This window comes from Hydractinia symbiolongicarpus, chromosome 4 (genome assembly GCF_029227915.1).
Source record: "Hydractinia symbiolongicarpus strain clone_291-10 chromosome 4, HSymV2.1, whole genome shotgun sequence".
NCBI lineage: Eukaryota > Metazoa > Cnidaria > Hydrozoa > Anthoathecata > Hydractiniidae > Hydractinia > Hydractinia symbiolongicarpus.
Window position 1 is genome coordinate 11,516,331 of NC_079878.1, and position 25,759 is coordinate 11,542,089.

Consider the following 25,759-nt stretch of genomic DNA (forward strand, 5'->3'; position numbering starts at 1 on the left):
CATAGCACTTGGAGAACGGTGTCTGGCTAATGAATCGAAACCGTGACATCCATTTTTCCTATCTGGCCTGCTAACCAAATTTTCCTTGCAACTATATTTAGTCTAGCTATTTTAGACAACAGATAATTTTCGATGTTGGTAAAACTTTATCACTTAACTCTTTCAACGCAAGTCTATCTTCACATTGTGACAACAATTGGGTTTAAAGTTGAAAGCTAGTTGTGTCACATGGTTATGCATTCACATTCTTTGTATAAAAGTGCATGGTCAATCGTAAAGGTGGTCTCACATTGCAAGTTGAAGTTCATCCATATCACAAACGATAATAGGATTACGAAAACAGGAATTGCCAAAATAATATCCCTATGGTCCCAATGAAGGCTTTTAGCTTAATTTATTTCCTGTGTGTTTTCACATGTTCAGATGAATATTTCATCACGTTATCTAGCCATGTATAAATCTTAAACAAACCAATCTCAAGACTTTTACTAGCTATGAACGTGAATTATGAGGCAGAATCCTGCTTAAGTCAGCTCGCTATAGGTACCTTTATCTAATCCTATTCTTTTAAAGTTTTTATTCAGTTTGGTATGTCGTTATTTATTTCCATTTGGGATTGTGGTTATCTACCTAGTTCTTGGTACCTCTGACACTAGAAAGTGAAAGTAGCCAAATACAGTTTGGCTACTACAAAAATCTTAATAATCCTTATACTAAATGCAGTTAGGTAGCTACATCTTTTATTGCTTATTCCGCAAAATAAAATTATGGAGTAATTTTTTTAACTGCACAGAGTAACAACGGAAAACACTATAATGTCGTGTGCGTCTTACTTTATTTACAACATACTGCATACCTGTACTAAGGTGTTTCACCTGGATATATAGCACAGTTTACGGCTATTATCAAGCGCTCCACCCAGCGTTTAAAACCGGGTCAAGCGGTCACTTGTGGCTTAACCCGGTGTTTCGAAGGCGTGTCCCCCGGCTAGTTAACAATAAAATTTGGCATACTTTTAGAAAGTCTAAAAATAAACAAATTCCAGGTAAAATTTAATTTAAAGACTTCATTGGGATCAGAAATGACGTCACACATGCCTAAGAATGGTCAATTTTCTAATTTTGCAATGTATTTGAATTTCTGAAGTAATACTGACGATGCAGCCTACATTCTTGGTAGACTTATCCACTGGATTGAAAAAAAGTGATTTCATATAAATAAATGAATTTCAATCACGTCATTGGGATCGAAAATGATCTCATTTCGATAGTACGGTATTTTGCTCAATTTACAAAAAATTACCCCCGTTCGAAAAATGTATTTTCCAAAAAACTTTCCTTTTATTACAAGCCCTAATAAAAGTTAGGAAATATAACAAAAATTTCAGCAGTCAATTACGTACCCAAAAAAGGTATGCCCTGTCAAAGGGGCAGCAGGCACCTTCTCCTCACCGCTGCTAATAGGGTTAAATGGTAAGATATCCCCAGTATAGTTCTCGTCACGTCATGAAATCAAAAATGGCATGTATGTTGTGTGAGACTCTGTTTGAACGATTTCAAATAGTTTCTTCAATTCGGCACACCATCCGTTGATCTTTCCTAGCACATAGCTCTCCTTGTAGTCATCAAACCCAATTATAACATTAAGGGGTCACTTGCCATCTTTAATAATATTTATTTTAGTTAAAGATTTTGTTAGGTTTTTCCTCCTGGTCAACATTTACAATTAGCCAGCACTTTCTTCAGGGAAAAAGAGTGTTGCGATTGCGCATAGCTGTTCCCACCATTTTTTAAAGTTTTTTTAGGCATCCATATGTTGAAAGCTCATCTACATATGCCCCTGTTTGTGTTTGTTCCAGATAGATTGTTCGTAGTGTCGTCATAATGAGTGAAATTATTGCAATGGCATATACGGGCATAGCAAGTGGATTTCTTACTACCAGATGAAGATGATAATGTGTCGCATTTTACATTGTTAAGGAAGGCATTAAGATTCACACTGCTGAATGCAATAGATGAAGTAGGAGGACTGCATCCGGTACGTTCTTTCTAAATTTCATTAAATGGATAGAAAACCCGATGAGACTAGTCGGTGGCCCGTAGTATAGTCTACGAATTCGCCCGTCCAATTTATCCTGCGGTACCATTTTCCGTGAAGTATAGACAAACGTATACGGGTATTATAATATAGACTAGCCGGGAAGCTCGGCGTCAAAACACCGGGTTAAGCCGCAAGTAACTGTTGTTGAACGCCCTAAGGAGCGCCTAATAAGAACCGCAAACTGTGCGACACGGTGGGGCGGAGCGCTTTAGTACGGGTATACAGTATGTCGTAAATGGAGAGAAGGGCTCACAAACTTTCTCGTAACTTTAACTGAAAAAAAACAATGTTTACAACCTGTTGTTATTCTATCATAGCAAAAACAGTTGGGCAAAATGTTTTAATTTTGAAAATTCAAAACCTAATCATGACAGCAGGCCTAGAACGCATAATACCCTTTTCAAAAAAACCTTTATTGCAACAAGTGTGAGTAAAAACACAGAAAAAAGCCAGAAGTTACCCCCATCCAACTAAAAAAAATTCTACAATTGGAGCGTTCTAGTACAGGTATGCAGTATGTCGTAAATCAAGTGAAGCGCACACAACATTATGGTGTTTTGAGTGTAACGTTTTTTTTCAAAAAAATCTTTTTCCCACATTCAGCTGAAATGAAAACAAAGTTTTCAACCCGTTGTTATCCCGTCATAGTAAAAACAGTTGGCCAACCTTTTATTATTTTTTTTGGAAAATGTTTCCGGTGAAAGTTCAAAAATGAATGTTACTCAGAGCTGAGTGCTTAGTGCAGGTAAACAATGTCATATAGGTGTAACTTTATCGCAACTTCAGTTAAATAGAAAAACAGCAAACAGCCTGGCGTTAACACTGGGCTAAGCGCTTAATACAGGTATAGCGTGTCACACATCCGCATAGTAATAAATACCATTTTCCAAAAAAAATATCTACCTTCGGTTTAAATAAAAACAAAGGAAACAGTCCGTTGTTACCCTATGCAGCTAAACAATCAGTCAGCAATTTTATTTTGTGAAAAAATTTTGTAAAAGTAAAAACACAGTTTTAAACCTGTTTTTACCCTGTTAAAGCAAAAACAATCATGTAACACTGCTTTGTTTTCGCAGAAAAGGTTCCTGTGAAAGTTAATTTTGACACCGGACTAAGCGCTTGGCAGAGGTAAACCATGTTGCACATGCGTATAGGCGTAATACCCTTTTCAAAAACAATTGAACGCAACTCCAGTTTAAATAAAAACTCAGCAAACAACCTTGTTAAAACCCGTCTAAGCACTTCACAGATAAACCGTGTCACACATGAGTATAGGCGTAATAACATTTTCGAAAAAACTTTATCGCAACTTCCGTTAAAAAAAATTTAGGAAACCGCGTGTCGTTACCCGGTCCAGTTAAAAAAATTACTTAGCAATTTTATTTTGCACAACAAATTTTCATAACAGTAATAAAATCTGTTTGGAATTTTGTTGATAACCAAACTGTATTTGGCTAATTTAACTTTTTAGTTAGAGGTACCTAGTTAGATAGCCACAACACCAAATGCATATAAGAAATGGTATACCAAACTGAATAAAAACTTTAAAAGAATAGGAATAAATAATGGCATCTGGTTTGCAGTACTGTTTGATCTTCAGAAGTACTGCTAACAATTTTAACCTGATTTTATCACCCACTCTGTCCATATGTTTTTCCTTTTGTGGTATGCTTCGTGGTGTTACGAAAACGTTTTTTTATGCCGCTGATTAACGCAGCCAAAGCTATAAGCTAGTTTTTAACCCCCCCTCTCTTAGCCCTTCACACCACGCCATTTTGACAAATTGCGTTTGCGGCTCTTCATTCGTTGGAAGATTATATATATTATCTTGTTTGACGTCTGTTTTGATTTTAATTCAGAAAACAATGGCGCAAAAATACAGGAGCAGCAAATAAACAACAGACCCTAGAAATCAAAGATGATCGAATTAAGAAAGGAGGAAAATAATTTTTAAAGCCTGCCGTCGAATAGGCGCGTACATTACGGAATTTTGTAATTATTGGAATATCGTCTATAAGGAAGGTTTCGGACATTTAGTTGTCAAATAATTTTTTTTGTCAAATTTTTTAAGTTAGGAAAAGTAACTCAATTTCTGCCCCATAATACAAACACATAGGTGAAGATAAAATTTAAAGAAAAAAAAAGCATTTAATTTGTCCCGTATACCTAAATCTATGGGATTCGCTATCCAAGGCTAATCAAATACACGTTTTCTTTATTAGAACCTACTTTATTAAATGCCTTTATATACATTAACCGAACACCATTAAACAAGTTTGAAACATAAGTAAACACTACAACACCTCCCCCTCCCGTCTTCACTCCAAAAAATAGAGAGCAAATTTCAAAGTCCATCCCACAAATAATTATATAGGCTACTTTTATACTAGGTTCACGCAATTTTTGATGTTTACAACGACTTTACAATTTAGGACCTTGGGAGATTTGGTTAGATAGCAACTCTCAAATTATGCTAATTATTGCTGACGTCTGCATATGATCATATTTCATTAAAGCTCGACGCCTTTGTGAAACCTGACGTGGATTATTCTGTAAAAAGCTGACGTATTAGAAAGTGCGAACAGCGAAATATAAACGCAGCTTACCTAACCTACGGACCTGAAAATTTTTGTCAGAGAATGATTGAATTGATGCGTTCTGCAAAATTTGCAAAATGGCCATTGTCTCAGCATTTTGCTGAAGGGTTGAAACTATTCATCAAATTTAAAAATCGGTGTTAGATTGGTGCATAAGTGTTTACAATAACATTGTTTACAGGACGTTATAAAAATCACGTATGTCTACAATTAGTCGACGGAACTGGGTTAGAAACGAGAAGCTGTAAACATCTTTTACAGTGCTAAATATGATAGTTTTCTCATTTACAAATATTGGTTAGCCAAGAACGTAATGTGGACAATTTTTGCCTTCATTTCTTCAACAGAATAAACTTATCCAACGTTAACCGTTTTTATAAAGAAAGAGTTTAAGTTTGTAATTTCCATCAAATCCACTTCCGCATTCCTTAAGTAACCCACCTCCCCCTGTTATAAGCCTTTAAAAGAGAAAGTAATCTACTACTGAAATGGACACATTTGTGGGCAAAATAAAACAGATATCTAACTGATTTGTCACATAAGTGAATCCCGATAATAATAAGATGACCGGTTCTTCAGACGTCTAAACTTTTCTTTGAGTTCATTTTCATCTGGAATGGTTATCTGTTCCGCAACTTCACGCAAATAGGTTACTGTCTGTGGTATTTTATTTTTGTGAATATCTTGTGAGTGTGTAACGATGGTGTATATATCAGAGGGTAAGAATACCACAGAAACCGCAACGCCTATTGCTTGAAATACTCTTGCTGTGCTGGATAAGGAACGAAAAGCAGTGAGAGCTACATCATCCATCGCATTGCATGCCGCGCTCACCATCCTGATAGAATTGGTGTAGATACTCCAACCATTTACGCACGTGCTTACCACTCCTCCAGCAGCAGATGCTAAGTTAGACCATTTATTCAATTCTCTTTTAAGGCGTTCAGTTGCGCGCCTGTCTTCCTCTAATAAGCGTTTTGCTTCAGAAACACTGCATTTTGTAGCAACAAATGTTGTTGCATTCCCACCTACTCCAAGTGCACCACCAGCGCCCGCAACGGCCGCTCCTGCAATACACAAGGAAAATCCTGCACCAAGAGTGAAAAATCCAGAAACAAAACCAGCGATACCAAGTCCAGTTCCAATTATGCCGAGTGGAGCACCTGTTAACTAAAGTTAAAATATTTCAGTCATAGCCGGCCCATATATTCCTCATATGCTGCAAAGGGTTAGTTACAATCAATCGTTTTTGAAGTAAGTCAAGCCCCTCCCCGCAGTCTTGCCCCTCGGCGTAATGCTGTTTGTATGTTTAACCCCCTTTTTCTACTCCCTGGTTGGCACGGGCCTGTTCTCTCTCATTATGCTGTCAGAAAACATAAAAAATGCTTCCCGACAACATACTTACAAAACCATTATAGTGGAATCTCTCTAACCCGAACTCGCTAGGGACCCAAAAACTTGTTAGATAGAAAACGTAAGACGTAAGACAGTAACATATAGAAGGCAAGGGTGCGTGTCCGAGACAGAGAGTTCAACATAGAGGCTACTTGAAACAGAAAGTGTGCACTGTATACATTTAAAATGAAACCCGTGATATTTCGTGTGACATTTTTATCTACCTAATTTTTCCACAGTATGAAGCTTTTCTCTCATACCTACGTCACAATTAAAGAATGCTTTTGCAATACTAATGCCTTATCTTTGTTTGTACACGATTTCATTTATAAGAATACCCAAAGTTTAACCCGGCTGGTCATTGTTTTTATTTCTCTTATTTTCAATCTGATATTCCAGTCTAATCTTCTTATAAGCCATGTTTTGTAAAAATGCGTGTAGGCTAGAAGGATGGAGAACGGGAAAGAGGAACACCTTTTAAATTTCTTTTGAAATAAGCTCGTCTTCCAAATAATCTTTCTTTTGTTAATTAAAAAATTTAAAACTTTGACGGCTTAGCGCATAAAATTATGCTACATTAAAAATACCAAAATGAGATTGTTTTTCATTAACAATTAATCAAAACTTTGATTGGCTGTTATATTATATTCTGTCACACTTTTTTTGTCATGAATCAAAAAAAGTGTGGAAATTTTTTTACCAAAACTAACAAGAAATGTGTTCGTTTTAGACATGTGCGTGCTAATCTATGTAAACCGAGAGATCTGTGTCTGTGCGCCTGTTTTGGAAAGCTCGTCCAATCCATGTAACAGCGAATTTTAAGATTTAAAACTTTGGTTTAAATGTTTTGTAGTTATTGTAAGGAGCCATTAAACATAAATTAACATAATTCGTTTACCAAATAAACAAATTGATGTCAATTTTGTGTGGTTACGTAATATAAAAGTGGTTACCATGTGTTCAGTAAATAAATAAAAAAGTTCCCTTTTAAAATCGCGAAATTTCGCACACACGCCCCATAACAATCAAACATAGGAAAACCACCTGGAATATCATTCAAAGCAAAGGCATATATTTTTTCTATTAACCACCAACTTTTTGTTTCGTTTTAAAAAAACATTCTGTGTAACATAAAACCGCGAAGAAATAAAAGTAAACCATCACCCAACAAAAACGCATAATTAGAGATTGGAACAAGCAGTTAATATTTTCTTTTGTTCTATGAAAGAAACAACAACCACCGAACAGCGATTTTATACCGAAAATTCATTAACTTTGAAGAAAAGAATATGTACTAATATGCAACCCCTCCTGCAGTAATATTTTTTAAAAGTTTTATCAATCTTTTAACTGATGCTGTGCTAGGAGGGAACATACAGAATTATCTACAAGGTATAAAATTATATCATATCTCAGGGCAACAATTTACAAAACAATACAAACTCCAAACGCCAACTGGATCGTTTTGGAAGTAGAGAAAAAAAACTTCATTAGCGTTAATTCTTATAGTTCAACAGAGTTATGCGTTTTATTTGTCTTCGGGATACATAAACATTAATTAAACATTAATAGCTTAATTAAAATTAATAAAGCGATTACAATGCATTTATAGTTTGCGGCCAGATAACTTGAAAATGAGGTGCTGACATAAATTATTTTTCCCTGCGCAGGTAACTAGGAACATCCTGGGACCATATTGGATAAGTGTCCAAACCTTGGTCCCCGAAACCGTTTCAGAATAGACAGGTGCCACGTCAATGCTTTAGACTGACGTCAATAGCATTTTTAAAATTAGCGATGTCATTGCTTACGGCCTTACATCTTGAAAAGGGCTTGAAACAACTGTCGTCTTCTCCCGCAAGTCCCGTTGGTCCCCTAGTGGTAACTAGGTTACCACTAGGGGACCAACTGGGGACCAACTTGGATAAGTTCCACAAAACTGGGTCATCCTACCCGTTTCGGAACAGACGACTTCATCAAAATACCTTGGCCAATATCTCTTTAGCCGTTCGTCCAATAAGAATAATAAGAAACTGTGAAACAAACCGTGCTGTAATGGATGATTATTTAAATAAGATTTTCCAGGCAAATATCATTTGTACAAATGCTGTCTTCTGGTATATATTTTACGGTTTTTTTTAAAAAAATAGGAGTTTGGTTAAGCTCGTAGTTTTTTAAAATTTTGATGATTGAGCCTCAAATATTTCCTAATTTCTCCTCATTTCAATGCGAAAACTCTTGTATTTACAAGGCTCTTTTGAAGTTTGGACTATGGTTTTCATTATATGAACGTCATTTACTATGTTTGTGCGTCTTGCTCTGTTGCATGTACATGTTGCAAGTTATAAAGTTTCCTAAATTTTTTTTTCAAAATTGGTATTTCCTACTGTTTTCTCATAGTTGTAAAAACGTGCATTACATATTGCCATTTCTTGCAAGCTGTTTCATATGCTCTGCGTTAGCTAGCAATTACGATTACAATGTCAGTAAGATTTGTGATAAAAAAGGACAGGAAATACATGAAAATGTGAAAAGTTCTACAACACAATTTAATGATCGTGTACCACCTGTCATATAGCTTTATTAAGGACAGTTTACATTGTGCGTTGTTCATACCAGATATTGTAAAATGACAAAATAAAAGTTACAACATCCAATGACATCAAGAATTAACAGAATTTAACTTCCAAGCAAAAAATATTCATTTATATTTCCTGTGGTTAGCCTTACTAATTTCAAGTGTATACTGTGTCAATTGTTTCAAGCAGGGAACACAAAGACAGTTCTAGAGTGCTTGAATCTCCCAATTAAGCTATAAAAACCTTTTTGAATTTTCTGTCCAACTACACAAGACCCTTATGTGAGGATCGAACCCAGACCTCTTGGTCATGAGTCGAAGACTCTACCGACTGAGCTACCGATCCCCCTCTCAAATTTGCTGACACAAATAAGAAATTTCCTTTAGCAGCTATCCTTAAATACTATTTTGTCATGGTAAACGAACCTAAGGAACTTCCAACAACTTGCAATTTCAACCTCCACAAATAATGCACATAACTATGAAAATGAAAGATCAGAAATGAAAGTGCAAAGGTGCTTAGCTATACAATATAACATTTTTGTCTATTATATCACATAGACCAGATAAAACTGGCAGATATTTGCTCAGACATTTCGACGTAACTGTAGGTTGACGTAAGTATGACTTATTGATCTGTGCTGTGTGATAATAGCGAACATCAGTGCGGAATGGCTTAGGAGGTCTGAGTCCAAACTTTTAACCATCAGTAGAAAAAAAAAACACGGTATTGTAAGCATAGATTATTTATAAATAAAGCTGGAGTCACGTTTTTAACTTTCACTTTGCATTGACTATACAAAGTAATGCGATTTCCAATACAATATTTGCTGTAATTTCTTTTATTAAACACATGCAATATTATCTATCTTTCATAGCCTTGACTGATAAAACATGTCAATCGAGTTAAACAAGTTAATTTTTTTAATGAAAGAAAATTCAGGCGAGTGGGCAAGTTTATATTGTTAAAAATAAAAATGATTAGATTTATGTCGTTTAAAATGACATCTGCCTCCTTTTTTCTCCATCCTCCTAGCTGTAAGAAATGCTTGTTTTTTACAGGCATTTGAAAACAGGCTAGATTACGTTGAAAACGTTTATTTTAAAGAATATTATCCTACAAATAAAAAAGGTTTTTATCCTTAGCACATTTTGTGACGATCCAGTTTTTGGACAAAATACTGCTTACTTTTTGTAAAAAATACCTCTCACCCCTGATTTACAATTTTACAGAAATATAATATCTGCCAAACTTTGCTTCATTTTTTAATAAATATAAACCTGAATATGCTTACAACATTCTTTGTGACGCACTTATTGCACTAAAGGAAACTTTCTGTATATCCTACTCCTCTCACCTTAACAATTTTTGCGTTTCGGAGATGTTTCTCTAGCTCATCAGCTTCTGCAAGCAACAGATATTTTACACGGAGTCGTTTTCTTATGAAAACCATAAAATGTTCTTCCATTTTATCAATATCTTCATCCGTCACTTCTACGAAGGTAACAAACAGTGAACTTTGTTTGCAAAAGTATAAAAAATTACAGTTTTTTTGCTACTATTCGCTTACTTGTACAGTGTGTCGATTTTTCATGTAATAGTACGTTTACAAAATCTGCAAGGACGTTAAACTCGCCATTACGTACTTACCTACTCACTTACTTATTTAATGCTTACTCACTTGCTTTATCTTTCTAACATGGTTTATGTATATCCTCTTAACTAGCGTTTTATTTAGAACAAAATACGTATTAATATCTTCACCTGTGTCGTTGTAATAGCTACACATGTTTTGTATCCTTTTTGTAGGCGACTTCGAAATAACAAGCTCTTTCTGCGAACACTCACTTCAAAATACCACGAACAGTTTTTTTGTGTTGAAAAAACAGTTTTTATAAAACGCTGACTGTTAACTGTTATCATAATAAACAAAACCCATGACAACCACTTAAGTATATTTAATATTATTGGTATATTATATTATTAGTATATTCAATTTAAAACACAATCTTTACCTAGAATTAAAAGCTATGGAATCAGAAGATAACGATGTATAAAGATCCATTTGACGTAAAGCCAGGTTACTTGACTTGAAATTACCAGAAGTTCTTGTGGAAAGTCCGCATAGACAAGAAAACTCGAAGTGCCTAGTATTTTTCTTTTTATGTAGCTTGTAAATAAGCGATAAATTTATACGTTCTGACAAAACAAAAAATGAATTGATATTACGTCAAAGAAGTGGATGCTAAAAATTATATTAAAATATTAGGGGTCCGTTTAATAATAAAATGACTTAATGAGGAAAATTCTAATAAACGAACCTTTTTGATCGAAGCGTTTATTATTAAATTTTTCAATATCTTTCTTAAGTAGGAAGAGGGTTGTGTTTATTACAGGCAAGCGTTGACCAGAAAACATTTTTAGCTCTATATGTCTTGTCAAAAATGTTAGATATAACACCTTCGCAGAGCATACTCAGGACATCATGCATACTTAGTGAATCTTCTTAGTCCAATTCTAAAGAACCAATCAAAAAATAAAAAAAAAATAATCAAATTCATAGACAACCTTTCAAGCTCTTCCATATGCAATTAACTTTATTTTGCGCGGGAGATAACCTTAAGGTGATCTTTGCAAATGGTAATTTACTGTAATCACATTCAGAGTTTTCAAAAAGGAAGATAGAACTGTAGTAGCTACCTGATGGCAGTCTTTTAAACATTCTTGATCGTCATTTAAGCAGAATTGATACAATGTTATAAAAAAGTAAATATGCTGTTTTGGATAAAATATGTTGTGCAAAATTTTCAGCTTTTTGTTACGTCTGAAAAAGATGATAATGATAATCAACTTATTATTGTAAATATTGAATCGATGGAAATCAACAATATACTTTCTATGTATCAATCAACAATATCTCTCGTGAATTCTAAAGGTCCCACAATTCACCGGCACACTCCGCCAGAAAAACATGGTCAACACTTTTGGCTTTTATGCTACCCTTTTAAATCTGATTTACTCTTTGGTGCTTACATAGGAAAGCTGAACCATCCGCAAATATTGATTATTTTTAAATCGAACAGCAAAAAACTTGGATCATTTGGTGAAATTTACGATGAAGTTTTTTCAGGGACACTAATTAATATCTATATGCAAAACAGGAAAATGGATAAATCGACTTCTTAGCATCAAAAGGGAGCGTAGTGATACAAAAAATGAAAACGAACCAACTTATTCCAATTTATCCAGTAGCAGTTTTGTTATCGCCTCAGATATGGATATAATAAAATTTATCAGGAATTGTAACTGCATTTAACCTACTGTTGTTAAACCGTTGTCTATATTACTACCAGGTTAGTGGAAAAGTTAAAAGTAAAATCTGATCGAAACTGTTTACAAATCTCTCTCGGAATTATTAATATACGAAAGTGAAAATATAAAAAAAACACCGAGTGTTGCACCAATAGGTGCAGCTGCTGTAAACATTGGAGGTAGAACAGTGAATTCACAGTTATATTTATTCCACTCTTGGTGATAAAATGCAAACTCATTTACACTCAATGTTAGTACAAGTGTGTATTTTTATAATTAATAATTTTCCAGTGGTTCCGAATACCTTTTATTATCAATATTGACGAAAAATTAATAGAATTAGTAGGAGGAGAAAGTCGTATGTCTTTCTTTGGTGAATAAAATATGGTAGTATGTGGGTGAACTATAATAATTCCCCTGTCATGGGAAACCCTAACGATGACTTTCTTGCAAGTCTGGGCAGAATTAGGATTTTTTTTGTCTGGTTGAAAATTAACCTAAAAAGGGCCATGTCGTCCGTACTGACGATAAAAAAACATCGGATTCAGGGGGCGCCCTAGAAGCCTCCGCTTATTAACGTCCCCTATTAGTCAAAACAGCTCTTAAACTTGTTTTTTCTCATCCGCTTAAGTTGTTTCTTTATAAAAGCCCTCACGTTTATTTTTTTTATTTTTTCTTTACAACGAAAAGTTTAGTATTATAATTTGTTTTTTTTCTCGACAAGGTCTAATATTTTTTTTTTACGGACGGCACATGCCGTGTAATATCAAGTCGTATCGAGGGTAACTTTTATTAAGATTTAGTAATACATCTTCATCTAGGAAGGTACTTTTTCTTGAACATTTTCGCTCGCAGAGTTGAGTTTCTTCAGCGTTGCGTATAGAAAGTGTATATTAAGTACCATTGGACCCACAAATATTGCTTTGTCGTTGACATGCAGCTAAAAAATATAAAACAAATTTCTAAATCCATTGATGAGTTGTGGCGTGACATAATGTTTGCATATGAACATGCGCACGCGTGTCCACAGGCAAAAAATATAAACAACAGACGATCGAAAATATTAAATAAAAAAATAATAAAAAAATAGGCTAAAAATGGTAAGTGATTGGATAGTTGATGAAAAAACAATACCAATACATTTTTAACCTTTTATTCCTACAAATCTATAAACTAGCGTAAATATATGGAACTTTGCAAACTTTCTTAGCTCATCTACACTGCAAGTGTTTGCGGCATTTTCTGTACCGAAATATTAAATAAACGATCGAAAAACAAGCACTATTATTAGTAGACAATGGTTATGGTTGATTCCGCTAAAGCATTTTTTAAACCAATCATCGACATGTAAGACAAAGTAAACTTTTGAAAATTATTTTATACGTTGGAAAAATAGAGTCAATTTTATTTGAAAAATAAAATCACTGAAAACCTATAAAAAAACCCAATTAATTCACTTGGTGCCTATTTATAATGTCAACATCTTACAGCTCTTTGCTAACGAAATGTAAGAAATTTTGTGGACAGTAGTTATAAGATAAAGGCCAGGAATTATCTGAACAAAGATGTATTAACCTGTTCTTACATATAACTAAATCCGTCACAAAATTGACTGAAAATTGTTTTTACCGATCTAATAAATATCTGTGTATATATTTCTTTTATATTCTCCCACTCGACTATTTGCTAGCTCTACCAACACTTTGTTAGCTAGCTACATGCACTTAGCTAGCTACATGCACACGCACAGGTACATGCGATGAATTACTAAGATTACGAGCCACCAAAAGTCGCTTTGTTTTGACGTCTACGCGTTTCTCACCTGCATGTTAGTTCTGGATCGTTCTGCCATATTGCTTACATTGTACACCAGTTGCCTACACCAGTTGCCTATTTTTATTGCCTACACCAGTTGCCTATTTTTATTTTACAAATGTTCCTTATGTGGTTTATTGATGCACCAATATATAAACTTTTTACAACGTTTAATTGCTACATTAAGCACAATGAAGGTCAATTTAACATCCAGTTAGTATCTTTTCCCGCGCTCTGATCATATTTTCAGCAACAAAGACTCGGTCAAGTAAGACGTGTGTATGATTCCATTTTTATTAAAAACAATTCAGGATTTAAATAGATCTCAACAGCTGTGAATTAAGATAGTTTTCCTCTATTTCTACCCTCTTAGATTACATGCACTCCTATTGTCATCTCTTCGTATTTTTGTGCACACAAGCAGTTGTGAAATTAAAAATATAAAATAAGTACGATGTATTCAACTTTCAAAGTTTATGACAATGCTGCACAAGCGAAATTATTTGATTATATCCCGTACATCAGTCGGAAAAACAAACATTTAGCCTATCTCTGCTCGCTTTGCGTAGCATTTTTATTCTACAACTGCTTAACCGCTTATGACTTATTCCTGTGCTTTCTTGCTTCTCAACACCGAAGACACAGCGCCACCACATATTTAAATATGTGGCAGTATTCTGACGGCAGAAAATCCGTTTGAGATCCAGCGTAATCTTCCCAACGACTGTTCCGATTTTTCAGATGCCAAAAATTATGCTGTGTCACCTGACTGGTGTATCAATTGCTTTTTAACACTTAAGTTTTAAGCAGTAATCTTTCTTTTCACTTGAAGAAAGGAAAACAACCGAAATAGTTATACTATTAAAAACAGGAAACTAAGGTGTGTCACATTTCACTTTCGATCGGCAAAAATGAAAAACACTTACACGTACAAAACACGTGCCAAAAACGATGTCATACCATTGAGGCAAGCTGCAATGGCTTTTCAATTAAGTTTCCTAAATGAGTTTTTTAATTCCTTATTGATTAAATTTACGTAAAGAGCGGGTGTAATTATCATTTAGTGTTGTCTTGGGAAATAAATGGTTTTAATAAGGAAAGTAGGTCAATAACCCGGATAAAGCTGCCTACACTTTTCCATGTTGCTGGAAAGACTTTAAACATACGATTTTAAAGTCAGTGAATATAATTTCATTACAATGGACAGTGAAGAACTAAAACGTTTCTGTCTCAATAATACTGCAACATTTTGTCAAGATGCGACAGACTTTGGTAAGGATCTCCCGATTTACTTTTTTGTATCAGTAATCGTTGTTACCTTAGTTGGCTTAACCTTAAACACTACAGTAATATACTGCACCATTCGTAAAAAAAAACAGAAATCGGCGATGGATATTTTATTATTGAGTTTAGCGGTTTCTGACGCAATATTTAACATCATCACTGCGATAGCTTTACTTTTGTCCATGGTCGGAGCAAAGTTTGGTTACTTCGACGTCTTTGTTATATCCGCTGTTACATTTGAATTTACCCACCTCTCGGTTATTGCTTCAACTCTGCATGTCTTAATGATTTCATTTGAACGTTACTTAGCTGTGTTGCATCCACTGAGGTATAAATCATATACAGGTACAAGGCGTATGAAAAAAATCATTTTTATCTTATGGATCTTGACATTATTAATTCAAAGCTCAAAAACAATTTTTCAATTTCATGATGGTTTTGTGTCGTCTATCAAATATGAACAGGAAGTTTTTTACATATCGGCAGGAATAATATTTACATCCGGAATTATTCTCGGATATGTTTATTCTTTTGTTGGATTCGCCTTATATAAACATATTATATCACAAGAGTCCATGAGAGTGCAATTTCAAAGCAAAAGGTTGAGGAAAGAAACTACGGCTACCATAACTGGTGGAATGGTTACGAGTGGTTTCATAATACTGACATATCCATTGGCTGTCTCGTTTTGCATGCCGTATGATTCAACAACAGCGAAAGTTACTATCGCTCTTTAATCCACTTGTCTATTTTTGGAGAAGTCGCGTGTTACGCGCTGTTCAAAGAAAAAGAACAACCGATACTACCGACGAACGACGCCAAATAAAGAATAACGCGCCAGCAAGAGCCGAAAAAAAATAAAAGTACAACCCGTACTTCACCTTGAAGCATCATTGAAGAAGGCTGTTGTGTTCCAGAGCATATTCAAGCTCTCCACTGAAGTTTGTGCACTCACAAATTTACTGTTTCATTCACATCATATTTTACATTAATGCTTAACACGTTATAGTAAATAAGGATAAAACAAAACGCGTCTGGATTGTTTGTTCTGTTTAAAGGCAATGCGTCCAGCTAGTGTAAACAGCAATGACGTATCGTTTGCTCACAGAAGTAGCAACTATTTTGCAACAGCGGTTAATATTACAAAGAAAAAAGCAATTTCACGGGCAAACTTTGTTTGAAAACCCATACACAAGTATCAGATATGCACTAAAAAGATATTTCGCTTTCAGTAAATTTTCAACGTATTTGTTTTTAACCAATTAAAATCTTTCAAAAAACACTGGTGTAGATAAATTTCCAACAGGGTCATTAAAGTACTGTCGTTAACATATATCTTAACCAATATGTTTCGTACGCAACTTATCAATACATACTAGCATTGTCCCAACTATCTGGAAAATTGCACGTGTATTTCCTCTTCACAAAAAGGGAGTGTCTAATCCAGTATTATCGAGCGTGTTAGAAAAATTGTGCATATTCAACTAGTTGAATTTTTAGAAACTAAAACACTGTTATTCATTGCCAGTTTGGTTATCGGCGTAACAGATCAACTAATATGGCAACAATTGCTTCATTGGATCATATTCAGAAGAAAGTAAACAGTGGACTACGCTGAGCCGTGGAACATTATTGAATAAACTGCAAACGTATGTCGTGACCGGAGTAGAATTGCAACAGTTTACGGATTATTTGTTTGCTATAAGTCAATACGTTCAAATGCTGAATCAAGCATATAATAATTAAACGTGTTTCACAGGTGTCCTACAACGATTTATATTGAGACAATTAGTCTGTGCTGTATTTTTCAACGATTTTATTGACCACCTATCATCTGCAAAAATTGTAATGTATGCCGATGACACTGTAATTGATTGTGTGGTAAAGACTCACAGTCAATCAAGACAACACTAACAGATGAGTTTGACAGAGTTGCTAAATATTTTGATAAAAATGAATTTGTTGTTAACATGAACGTTGGGAAAACAGAGTTTATCCTTTTTGGAAAGTCGAAGAGAAGTGCAGCTTAACCGCGTCTTCTCCGAATATGGTACAGAAATCAAATCGTTAAAACACCATCTCTTACATTTACCTTGAACATGTGCACGACAAAAGTTAGAGTCGAATGATACATCCTACAGAATATGTGCAAATCGTATCCATTTAATGGTGAAACTACGATCTTACTATACCCAGGTTTCAGCTATGCGAATTTCAGTATCTACATTTCTGCAGATACTAACGTATACAAACATGGTAAAAGCAGCATGTCACAAGAACACAGTCGTTCAATTTGAGATCAATAGAACAACGTGCAGAGCGGATTGTCAGACAAAAACTGCCGTGCACCGAAACATCAAAAGTGTTAAAATTGTGGTTAGTTCAAACTTTCATGCTTATTTTGAGAGTCAGAGTAACGCAATGAATACGCGGAATAACCAGCAGTTAACCAAATGTAAGCTTGGGTTTAAAAATGTATTATATGAGAGCTAAATTTTAGGAGAAACTGGTAATAATATTCTTAGGAACATTAAAATAAACTATTTTTTTAGGTTATTGCTTACAATTCGATTTTTCTTTATACTAGATTTTTTTTACTTCACTTTTTGAGTTTTTTAGTTTCTCTTTTTCTGTTCTTTCTTGACAATTTTAAAGGTTATCAACATTATAGTTATACTTAATTGATATGCGTTATTTCTGACGTTGTTATTATCGGTGTTGTGGCTGTTGGTGTTGTGACTGCCAATGTTGTAACTTTGTAGTATCCACACTTACATCTTGCAAGCCGGTTTTTTTATATTTTGTGTAAGGTTTTGTGGGAAGGATTTGATTCGATATAATATTTTGTTAAGACTTTAGGAACATTTTCTGTTAAATTAGGAATTAAACCTTGCAATAGCCCTTTTTTACATTTTTAGATTATTTTTTGTGCTAAAGAACAGTATGCAATATGCTGAAATATTTGCTGACGTCATTAAAATTTATAATTGCCTTTCTGCCTAAGTGGATTGCTCCATGGCCCTTATTGACAAGTAGCTTATATTATTAGGCTACTTCCGTCTGTCTTTCTGTTTTTCTGTCTGTAACAGGCGAGTGAACAGGCTCATTCTCCCTTTATGTACCCGAAGAAGTTATGTCTTATTTCCCAATTTTTCTGACGTTGCGGCACGATGCCAATGCCTCTTAGACTGATGGCAATATCATGTTTAGAATTAGTAAAGCCATTGCATTGCATATTTAAATTTAACGCCGAATAACTAGAAAACGGACGGGAATGATTGAATTCATCTTCTGCGTTGGTAAGGTATTAAAGTTGGACAAATTTCTAAAAACTGAGCCAATTCACCCGTTTCGGAATAGATAGGTTAATGACGTCATCAAGAATCTTTAAACCCCAAAATCATTTCAACATTTCATCAAAAATACAAAAAGCTAATCAAGGAAATGTGTCGGATATACATTTTCTTGATCAGCTTTTGAAGCTCTACGCGAGAGAGGCAACCAGTAAACTAATGTCTAAAAAAATTATTTTGCACTTCCGTATCTTTGCTTACGTCATTAAAGTTTTTAATCTCCTATATGACTTGATCGTTTGCTGATGATCCTATACGTTATTTTGACAAGAACCCAATGAAAGCAATTTCTATTTAAATTTCTACAAATTCTTTTTGATATGCGTTGCTGATGTCATCAAAATTCCTATAATTTCAGAACTATTCCATTCTCCTAACTGCGTAACTGGATTTCTCCACGGATCTTATCGATTAGTCTTCCCTTTTAATAATAAAGAGTGTGTGTGTGTGTCTGTCTGTAATAAGTAAAATAGATGTTTTCATTTTCCTTTAATATAGCCGAAAATCACTGCATATAGATCGTCATTTCATTAAATAAGAATAGTGAAACTCTGCGTGGGTAACTAGGGGCCACCGGGGACCAAATTGAGTAAGTGTCTAAATGTCCAATCGTTAGTTGAAAGTACTTATATTGGACCTACATTGAAAGCAACGGTCAATTACATTTCTGAAAAAACTTGATAACTTGCTTAATATAAAGTATTTTTTCAAAACCACTGTACTTCGTATATTGCTCCAATTTTATTATTTCCTATAATCAACCATGAATAGAGGAAGGAACAGAACGAACTTGCAAAAATCATTAAATGTTCAGAGATTGACGCTTACTGGTGATGGTCACTGTGATTCACCTGGGCATAATGCCACGTAAAACACTGTGTCTGCTATGGAGGATCCAACATTGTCCACGTTAAGGTTAGTACGGGGGTGCTACAGCAACAAATGTCTATGATGAAATTTCACAACCTAGGGCCATTTTTCGAGGATAATATATTCTCTAAGGAGTCTTCAGTTCTCAGACAATGAAGAAAAAACATTAGTTGCAATAACAACATTTAAAGTTCTTTCAATCTGCAAATTTCCCTCCTATAAACCGATAAGCACGCCTCATATTAAGAAAGTGTTGAGGACAGATCCACGGTAAGTTGTTATTTTTGTTAGTGCGTCCTGATTAAAACACTTGGCCAACATCAATATATAAAAATTCTAACAATTCTTTATTAATAAACCCAGATTCAACAAAATTCATCATCAGTTTGATCCGTGGCATATTGGAAAAAGAATTCTTAAAATACTTGTAAAGGAATCCAAAAGAGAAGTTGCCTAAATCAGCTAGTTTTTTTTTTCGATGATAAATCATATGAAAGTATTTTTTTGCGTTTTCAATTTGAGTTTTTCCTTAGATTCGAAAATCCTTGAAAATTGGTCAACAGCCATCGTTAACCACCTTTACTGCTCCATAGCAACATGTGGGGGAATGACCAGGAGCTTGTAGAAAGGTTCAAGTCAGTAGTACATCACTGCGTAAATAAGCACTCCTCTCCGCATAATAAGTACTATATAAAGTGTGACTATGTTACATTATGTGACGATGATGTGCGGAGCAAAGAATAGCTTATCATGGGCTCACAGGCTCACTCAAAGTTAATAAAAATAGTTACCGAGACCAGATTTATGAAAGACCTTGAGAAAATAACCGAACAAGTTCACACAACTATGCTTGAGGCATACCACTCTCTCAATATCCGGTATCTTCCAAAAAGCACCATATGAAAAAGATGTTAGCCGGAACACAGTTAGCCGCACTCAATCATAATCACGAAGTTAATCGTGGCCAAGGTAGATTAATTTTACATTTTTTAAACTAAGTAAGTTGGTTGTTTTAAGTTGTACCGTTTCAAATTATTTTAGAAATGCGTGGAAGATGAAAACGGCAAGATAAAACCACTAACCTTTGTGTTCATATTCAAAGCCAACAAAACGATTTGTGGCCAAGGTGGTAAAAGAGGAGAAAAATTAGGAATACTTGCCAAAATATTATTAAAAAATTACTGCTCGCGCTAGCGAAAAGAAGTCGGAGGGCCAGAAGGACCGACCAGAAGCGTCTGCTGGAACTTGTTGCACCAGAAGAAAGCCTTTTTCGCGACGAAATAATTAAAAGATAATTAAAAGATTGTAAATTATAATTTGTTTTTTATTCCTCAATCAAAGAATACAGAAAAAAGAAATTTACTAAGCTGGCCTATTAGTCGAAAGCGTGGTTAACCAAGCTGGTCAAAAATACTAAAATTGGAAGTACTAAAAGCCCTAAAAGGGACCAAATCACCGTTGCTAAGGACCGTTGCCAGGGGGACATTCACTGGTAATGGGCTAATTCCTGAAAAACTATACCAGATATCAAAAATTGGTTTTCAGAATCGTTTTCAGGGATATTTAATTACTTTAAATCAACTAAAATCTCAAAATCGAATTTTTGACCAAAATCGGGTATTTTTTATTGGTGAGCCACCTTAAATAAATAAATTTATAGATATATTATTTTGTCCCTAAATTTTTAGTTTTTTTTAATAAGCTGAACACGTAGTCCAGCAGAAATTTACTTTAAATAAAAACCACTTCTTTACAACGATCAAGATAAATTTTAAGATGTTTAAAAGTAATAGTAACAGGTTTATTCTAAATTCTTAAAAAGTAGAAACACATCAAAACTTACACGTTCTTACAAGAAACTGAATTATTTTTGTAAGAATATTTCTTAGGAAATAAGCTTGGGAAGCATCTGGGGGTGTAGTGCTTTTACTCGCCTTTCTTGTCTTTGTTTTTCTATACAAACGTCTACGTCAAACGTATAATTACGCATACTAAATTATTTACCCAGTCTCTTTTATGCGTAAGTCATTTGAAAAGTGAGCGCTGTGTTTCAACATGGCCAAGTATATTTTTCTTTATGTTGACACAAGATAAATCTAGCAAACTTTAACCAGCTTCATCTTTCTCTCCTATGTTGTTTTATTTTTATAGCAGACACCACCTTTAACTATTTCGAATTCCCAGTGGTAAGAAAAATTATGCTCTGTCTCCTTGCTATACCCACTAGTCTCAAAAACAAACCGTGACATGATCCCATTTTAAAGTTCTTCTAACTAAACCCGCAAAACAAAAAAAGAAAATAGTATACAAAAACCACATAGTACCTTATCGGTGAAAAAAAAGTGACGAAAATTAAAAAAAAGTTTCGTCACTTTTTACCGGCGAAATTTTATAACCGACGAAAAAATTTGGCCGATGAAATTTTAACCGATAAGGTACATAGCTTCACATTATATATTCAATAATGAATATCATTTCAAAAACAAATTAAAATCGAATAATCACACATTGAAGACAACTTTCTACACTAGTTTTGCTTTCATTATTTTATATTCTCAAAGGAAATCCATACAAATCTGAGAAATATAAACAGAAATAGACACAGATGTTCTATATATGCCTTTTAAACAATTCGACACACTGCTCGTGCTATAGTTGTATAACCAGAGAGCATATGCTATATCAAAGAGCTTCTTTTGCTGTTCAGTTTGTAAACACCTCTTAAAACCGAGTACTGTACGAATCGACTGTTAAGTTCATGAAAGTTCTGAGTTGACCCATTTCCATGTAACATATTTCAAGTTTTGTTCTGAGAATTTAGTTTGTTGTTGTCTTTTGTTAGAAAATCATGCAGCAAAATGTATGTCTAGTTTTAAATGAATTGATGTCTGAGCTTGTCCCTCCAAGGACTGAGATAGATAAAAATTGTGCCGAAATTATTTTTTTATGTCTGAAACTGAACAGGCTTTGGCCATTCCATGGGTTGAAATATTCAAGAAATATTTTAACCTGTAACAAAAACAAAAACAATTTCTAGTTACAAAGTTAATATCTCCTCAGCTAGTCAACAAGTACGTTTATATGTATAACGAATAACGGGAGATAATAAAATTATTCACACAAAAATATAAAATCCCACAGATTTAACTTTTAATCGAAGCAATAAATATAATTCTATATACTTTAAATTCCCATAAACTGCAAATTTAGAGATAAATTATCTAACATAAATAACAACAAAAATATAATTCAAAACCACATAACTCTTCAACAATAACACGTCCACCCATTAAAACAAACAAGAGTCTTTCCTTTACAAGGAGGTGCCCAGTTTAAAAAGATTTGAAAGAGGTGAAGAAGACGGAAATGGAATTGATTTGGGCACCTGAATCACAAAATTCGAAAAATACCGTTCTCTATTTTTTGCCTCGCTTCAGCAAAAAACATTCTACGGTTTTTGTCACGTGATTGCACATCACAGGGAAATAACCCGGTTGTTTATTTAAAAATTTACAAGTTTTTATTTAAGAAACGTTTCTTTTGCGCCACAAGCAGTATTAAATATACAGTAGACTCCCGGTTATTCGAAGCCTCAAGGCGGATAAGAATTTACTTCGAATAACCGGGAGTTCGAATAACTGAAAAATTCGTTTTCCCGCCAGATTTTCAACTTAACCTTAATGGGATGGACTTTTCTTAAGTAATTGAGGCATTGTGGTTCAGTTGAGCGTGTAAACACAAAGAATTTTTACTTTTTGAAGAAAGAATAAATTTGAACAAATTGTTAACAGGTTTTAAAATATGAAAGTTATAAAGAAAATGTATCTAGTAAATACAAGGAGTTCAACTCTTAAAAAAATCTCTAATGCTACATTGTTTTTTACTATCGATGTAGTGTTTTTGACATGTACGTGTTATCATGTTTAACTGCTTTCTGATTTCAAGACCATTCTCGTCAAACAAAGACCATCTTTCCAACAATTCTAAGGCCTCTTCCAACTCTGACTGCTTTGGCTTCTTCGGGGGGATGTCATGTGCCTCAATTTCATCATCATCGTCATCCTCGAGATTCGGCGCGTTTTGATCTTTGTCCTCATTAAGTACGATTTCCACGATTTCCTCATCAGTCAATTAAATTGATTTACTCGTGCATACCTCAAAATCAATATCCACAAAATCATCTGCGTTAAAGATGTCGCCGTCAACTTCTCTTTTTTTCAACTCGCTTATGCTGTCAGAAAGAGATTTAAATGGGTCATCAGCATCATTGAGACTCGTGATCTGTGCTTCTTTTGAGATGCCTGCCTTCTTAAAGCAGTTTTTAACGGTGTCTTTTGAAACAGCGTCCCATAATTTGACCAAGATTTGCATCCCTTTAAGAATGTTAATTTTAGGAACGTCTTTACCGCCGTCAATGAACTTTATTTGACGTTTCACAAGATTTGACCGGTAATATGCCTTCAATGCTCGGATTACACCTTGATCCATGGGCTGGGTCTTAGACGTTGTATTTGGTGGTAGAAAAACTAATTCTACTGCTTTAAGACCAGTGACTTCTGGATGAGCTGGGCAATTGTCAATTATCAAGACAATCTTTCGACCCGCAGTTTCAAATTTAACATCGAGTTTTTTCACATAATCGGTAAAGATTTCAGAATCCATCCAGGCCTTCTTTTGAGCTTTGTACTGACAGGGAAGACTTCTGACTCCTTTGAAACAGCGCGGTGTAACCGATTTTCCGATAACGAACATGGACAACTTTTCACCTAGGGCATTTCCTGCTGCAAGTCCTGTTAAACGAACTTTGCTGAACTTTCCACCAGCACATCTTTCACCTTTGGCATGATAGGTATTTGTTGGAAGCATCTGGTAGAACAAGCCGAATTCATCAGCATTGAAAATGTCTTGTAAATCATAGCGTGACAAAATGGTTGGCAGGTGTGTTTCTTCCCAGCTTGCTGTCATCCCTGGTGTACAAAACTTTTCCTCTCCAGAAGTAATTCTGTAAATGATGTTTTGTCTGTACTTCCATCTGTCTAGCCAGCCTTCTGAAGCTTTAAAATCAGGTTCGTTGAATTGCTTTGCAAAATCCAATGCTTTTTCTTGAATGATTTGACCACTAATCGGCACAGTTCTTTCACGAGCGTTAACGAACCACTTGTAAACTGCTTTATCAATGTTATCGTATTTTCCGGAAGAAAGCTTTTGTCTTTTAACTCCATACTGGCCTGATTCATACTTGGTAAAAATGTCACTTTTATTCTTAACCCAGTATGAAAGTGTGTTAGGTGGGACACCATACTTTTTAGCAATAGACTTTTTAGTTGTTCCTTCTTTTTCAAGCTCTTTCAAAGCAAGATATTTTTCTTTGATCGTCAGAACAGTTTTCTTCCTTGAAGTTGTCTGAGCGGTTGCCATCTTTAATGTGGATTTGAAGAGCCTTTAAAAAGTTTGTTTACATCCACCCACTTGTTTTTTAATCGAGCTTTCGAAACGTTCGAAAATTAGATGAAACGTTTGAAAATCAAAGGAAACGTTCGAATTTTGAATGATCCTTTTAAAACGTTCGAATGTTATAAAACGAAACGAAACAACACAACAACAAAGCAGTCACACCACAATTAGGACGAAGAAGTGAAAATTACAATGGATCTTGTTTCAATGATAATCAACGAAACACAGCCGATAGAAATCATTCTTATCAAGTATTATGAGAGTAACTCAACCGTTATGGGATATCATGAGTATCAAAAGAAATGGAACGCTGTTATTGGTGAAGTCCTAGAAGCTAAAATGGAACCAACAAACGACATAGACAAATATGCAGTGGCGGTCTGCAAAAAAGGAGATATTGTTGGTCATTTGCCTAAAGGAAAAACGGAAAATTTGCCAAAACGATATTTTACTTTCTGAAGTCAGAGATGTTGTGTACTTGCAAAGTAAAAGTGACAGGGAAAAGAACTAACTTTGGAGATGATAAGGGATTGAGGATCCCCTGTTTGCTTCAATTCTCTGGACCGAAGGAGAATATTGAACTTTTGAAGAAATTGCTTGAAGAGTGTAAATAGCCATGAATATTGAAACCTGATTTTTTGAAGAAAAAAAGTGTTTTAATCGCAGAAAATCAATGTTCTCACTCGACGATCTCCCAATAAGAAAAATTCGAAGAAAACTGAGGGTGACTTAGCCTATAATTGGCCCCAAGGGGAATAAAAATCACTTCGAATAACCGAATTATTCGAATAACTGAAGTTCGAATAACCGAGAGTGTTTTTGCCTGAGTTGGGTAAGCAGATCCAAGGGGAACGCCATCTCACTTCGAATAACCGAATTATTCGAATAATTGCAGGTTCGAATAACCGGGAGTCTACTGTAAAACTGAACTATTTATTATGATGTTGAAGGAATAGACTTTTCGACCTTAGGGTTAGACGTGTCGGCAAACTTCTTAAAA

At 34.7% G+C, this 25,759-nt stretch overlaps 3 protein-coding genes across 3 annotated transcripts; 1 reads left to right on the plus strand and 2 right to left on the minus strand.

The window, feature by feature from the left end:
- Positions 1 to 599: 599 nt before the first annotated feature.
- LOC130641272 (uncharacterized) lies at positions 600 to 10,622 on the minus strand. The gene is made up of 3 exons (XM_057448010.1): positions 10,436 to 10,622; positions 10,029 to 10,165; positions 600 to 5,867 (listed from the first exon to the last, which is right to left on the minus strand). Exons 1-3 carry the CDS (start codon positions 10,458 to 10,460, stop codon positions 5,232 to 5,234), a joined length of 798 nt encoding a protein of 265 aa, XP_057303993.1. The 5' UTR covers positions 10,461 to 10,622; the 3' UTR covers positions 600 to 5,231.
- A 4,375-nt stretch (positions 10,623 to 14,997) lies between these two features.
- LOC130642238 (substance-P receptor-like) lies at positions 14,998 to 15,819 on the plus strand. Its single transcript, XM_057449326.1, has one exon. The coding sequence runs from the start codon at positions 14,998 to 15,000 to the stop codon at positions 15,817 to 15,819; it is 822 nt and encodes a 273-aa protein (XP_057305309.1).
- A 6,895-nt stretch (positions 15,820 to 22,714) lies between these two features.
- Positions 22,715 to 25,172, minus strand: LOC130641273 (tigger transposable element-derived protein 4-like). Its single transcript, XM_057448011.1, has one exon. It carries the CDS (start codon positions 24,721 to 24,723, stop codon positions 23,437 to 23,439), a length of 1,287 nt encoding a protein of 428 aa, XP_057303994.1. The 5' UTR covers positions 24,724 to 25,172; the 3' UTR covers positions 22,715 to 23,436.
- Between the last annotated feature and the right edge of the window lie 587 nt (positions 25,173 to 25,759).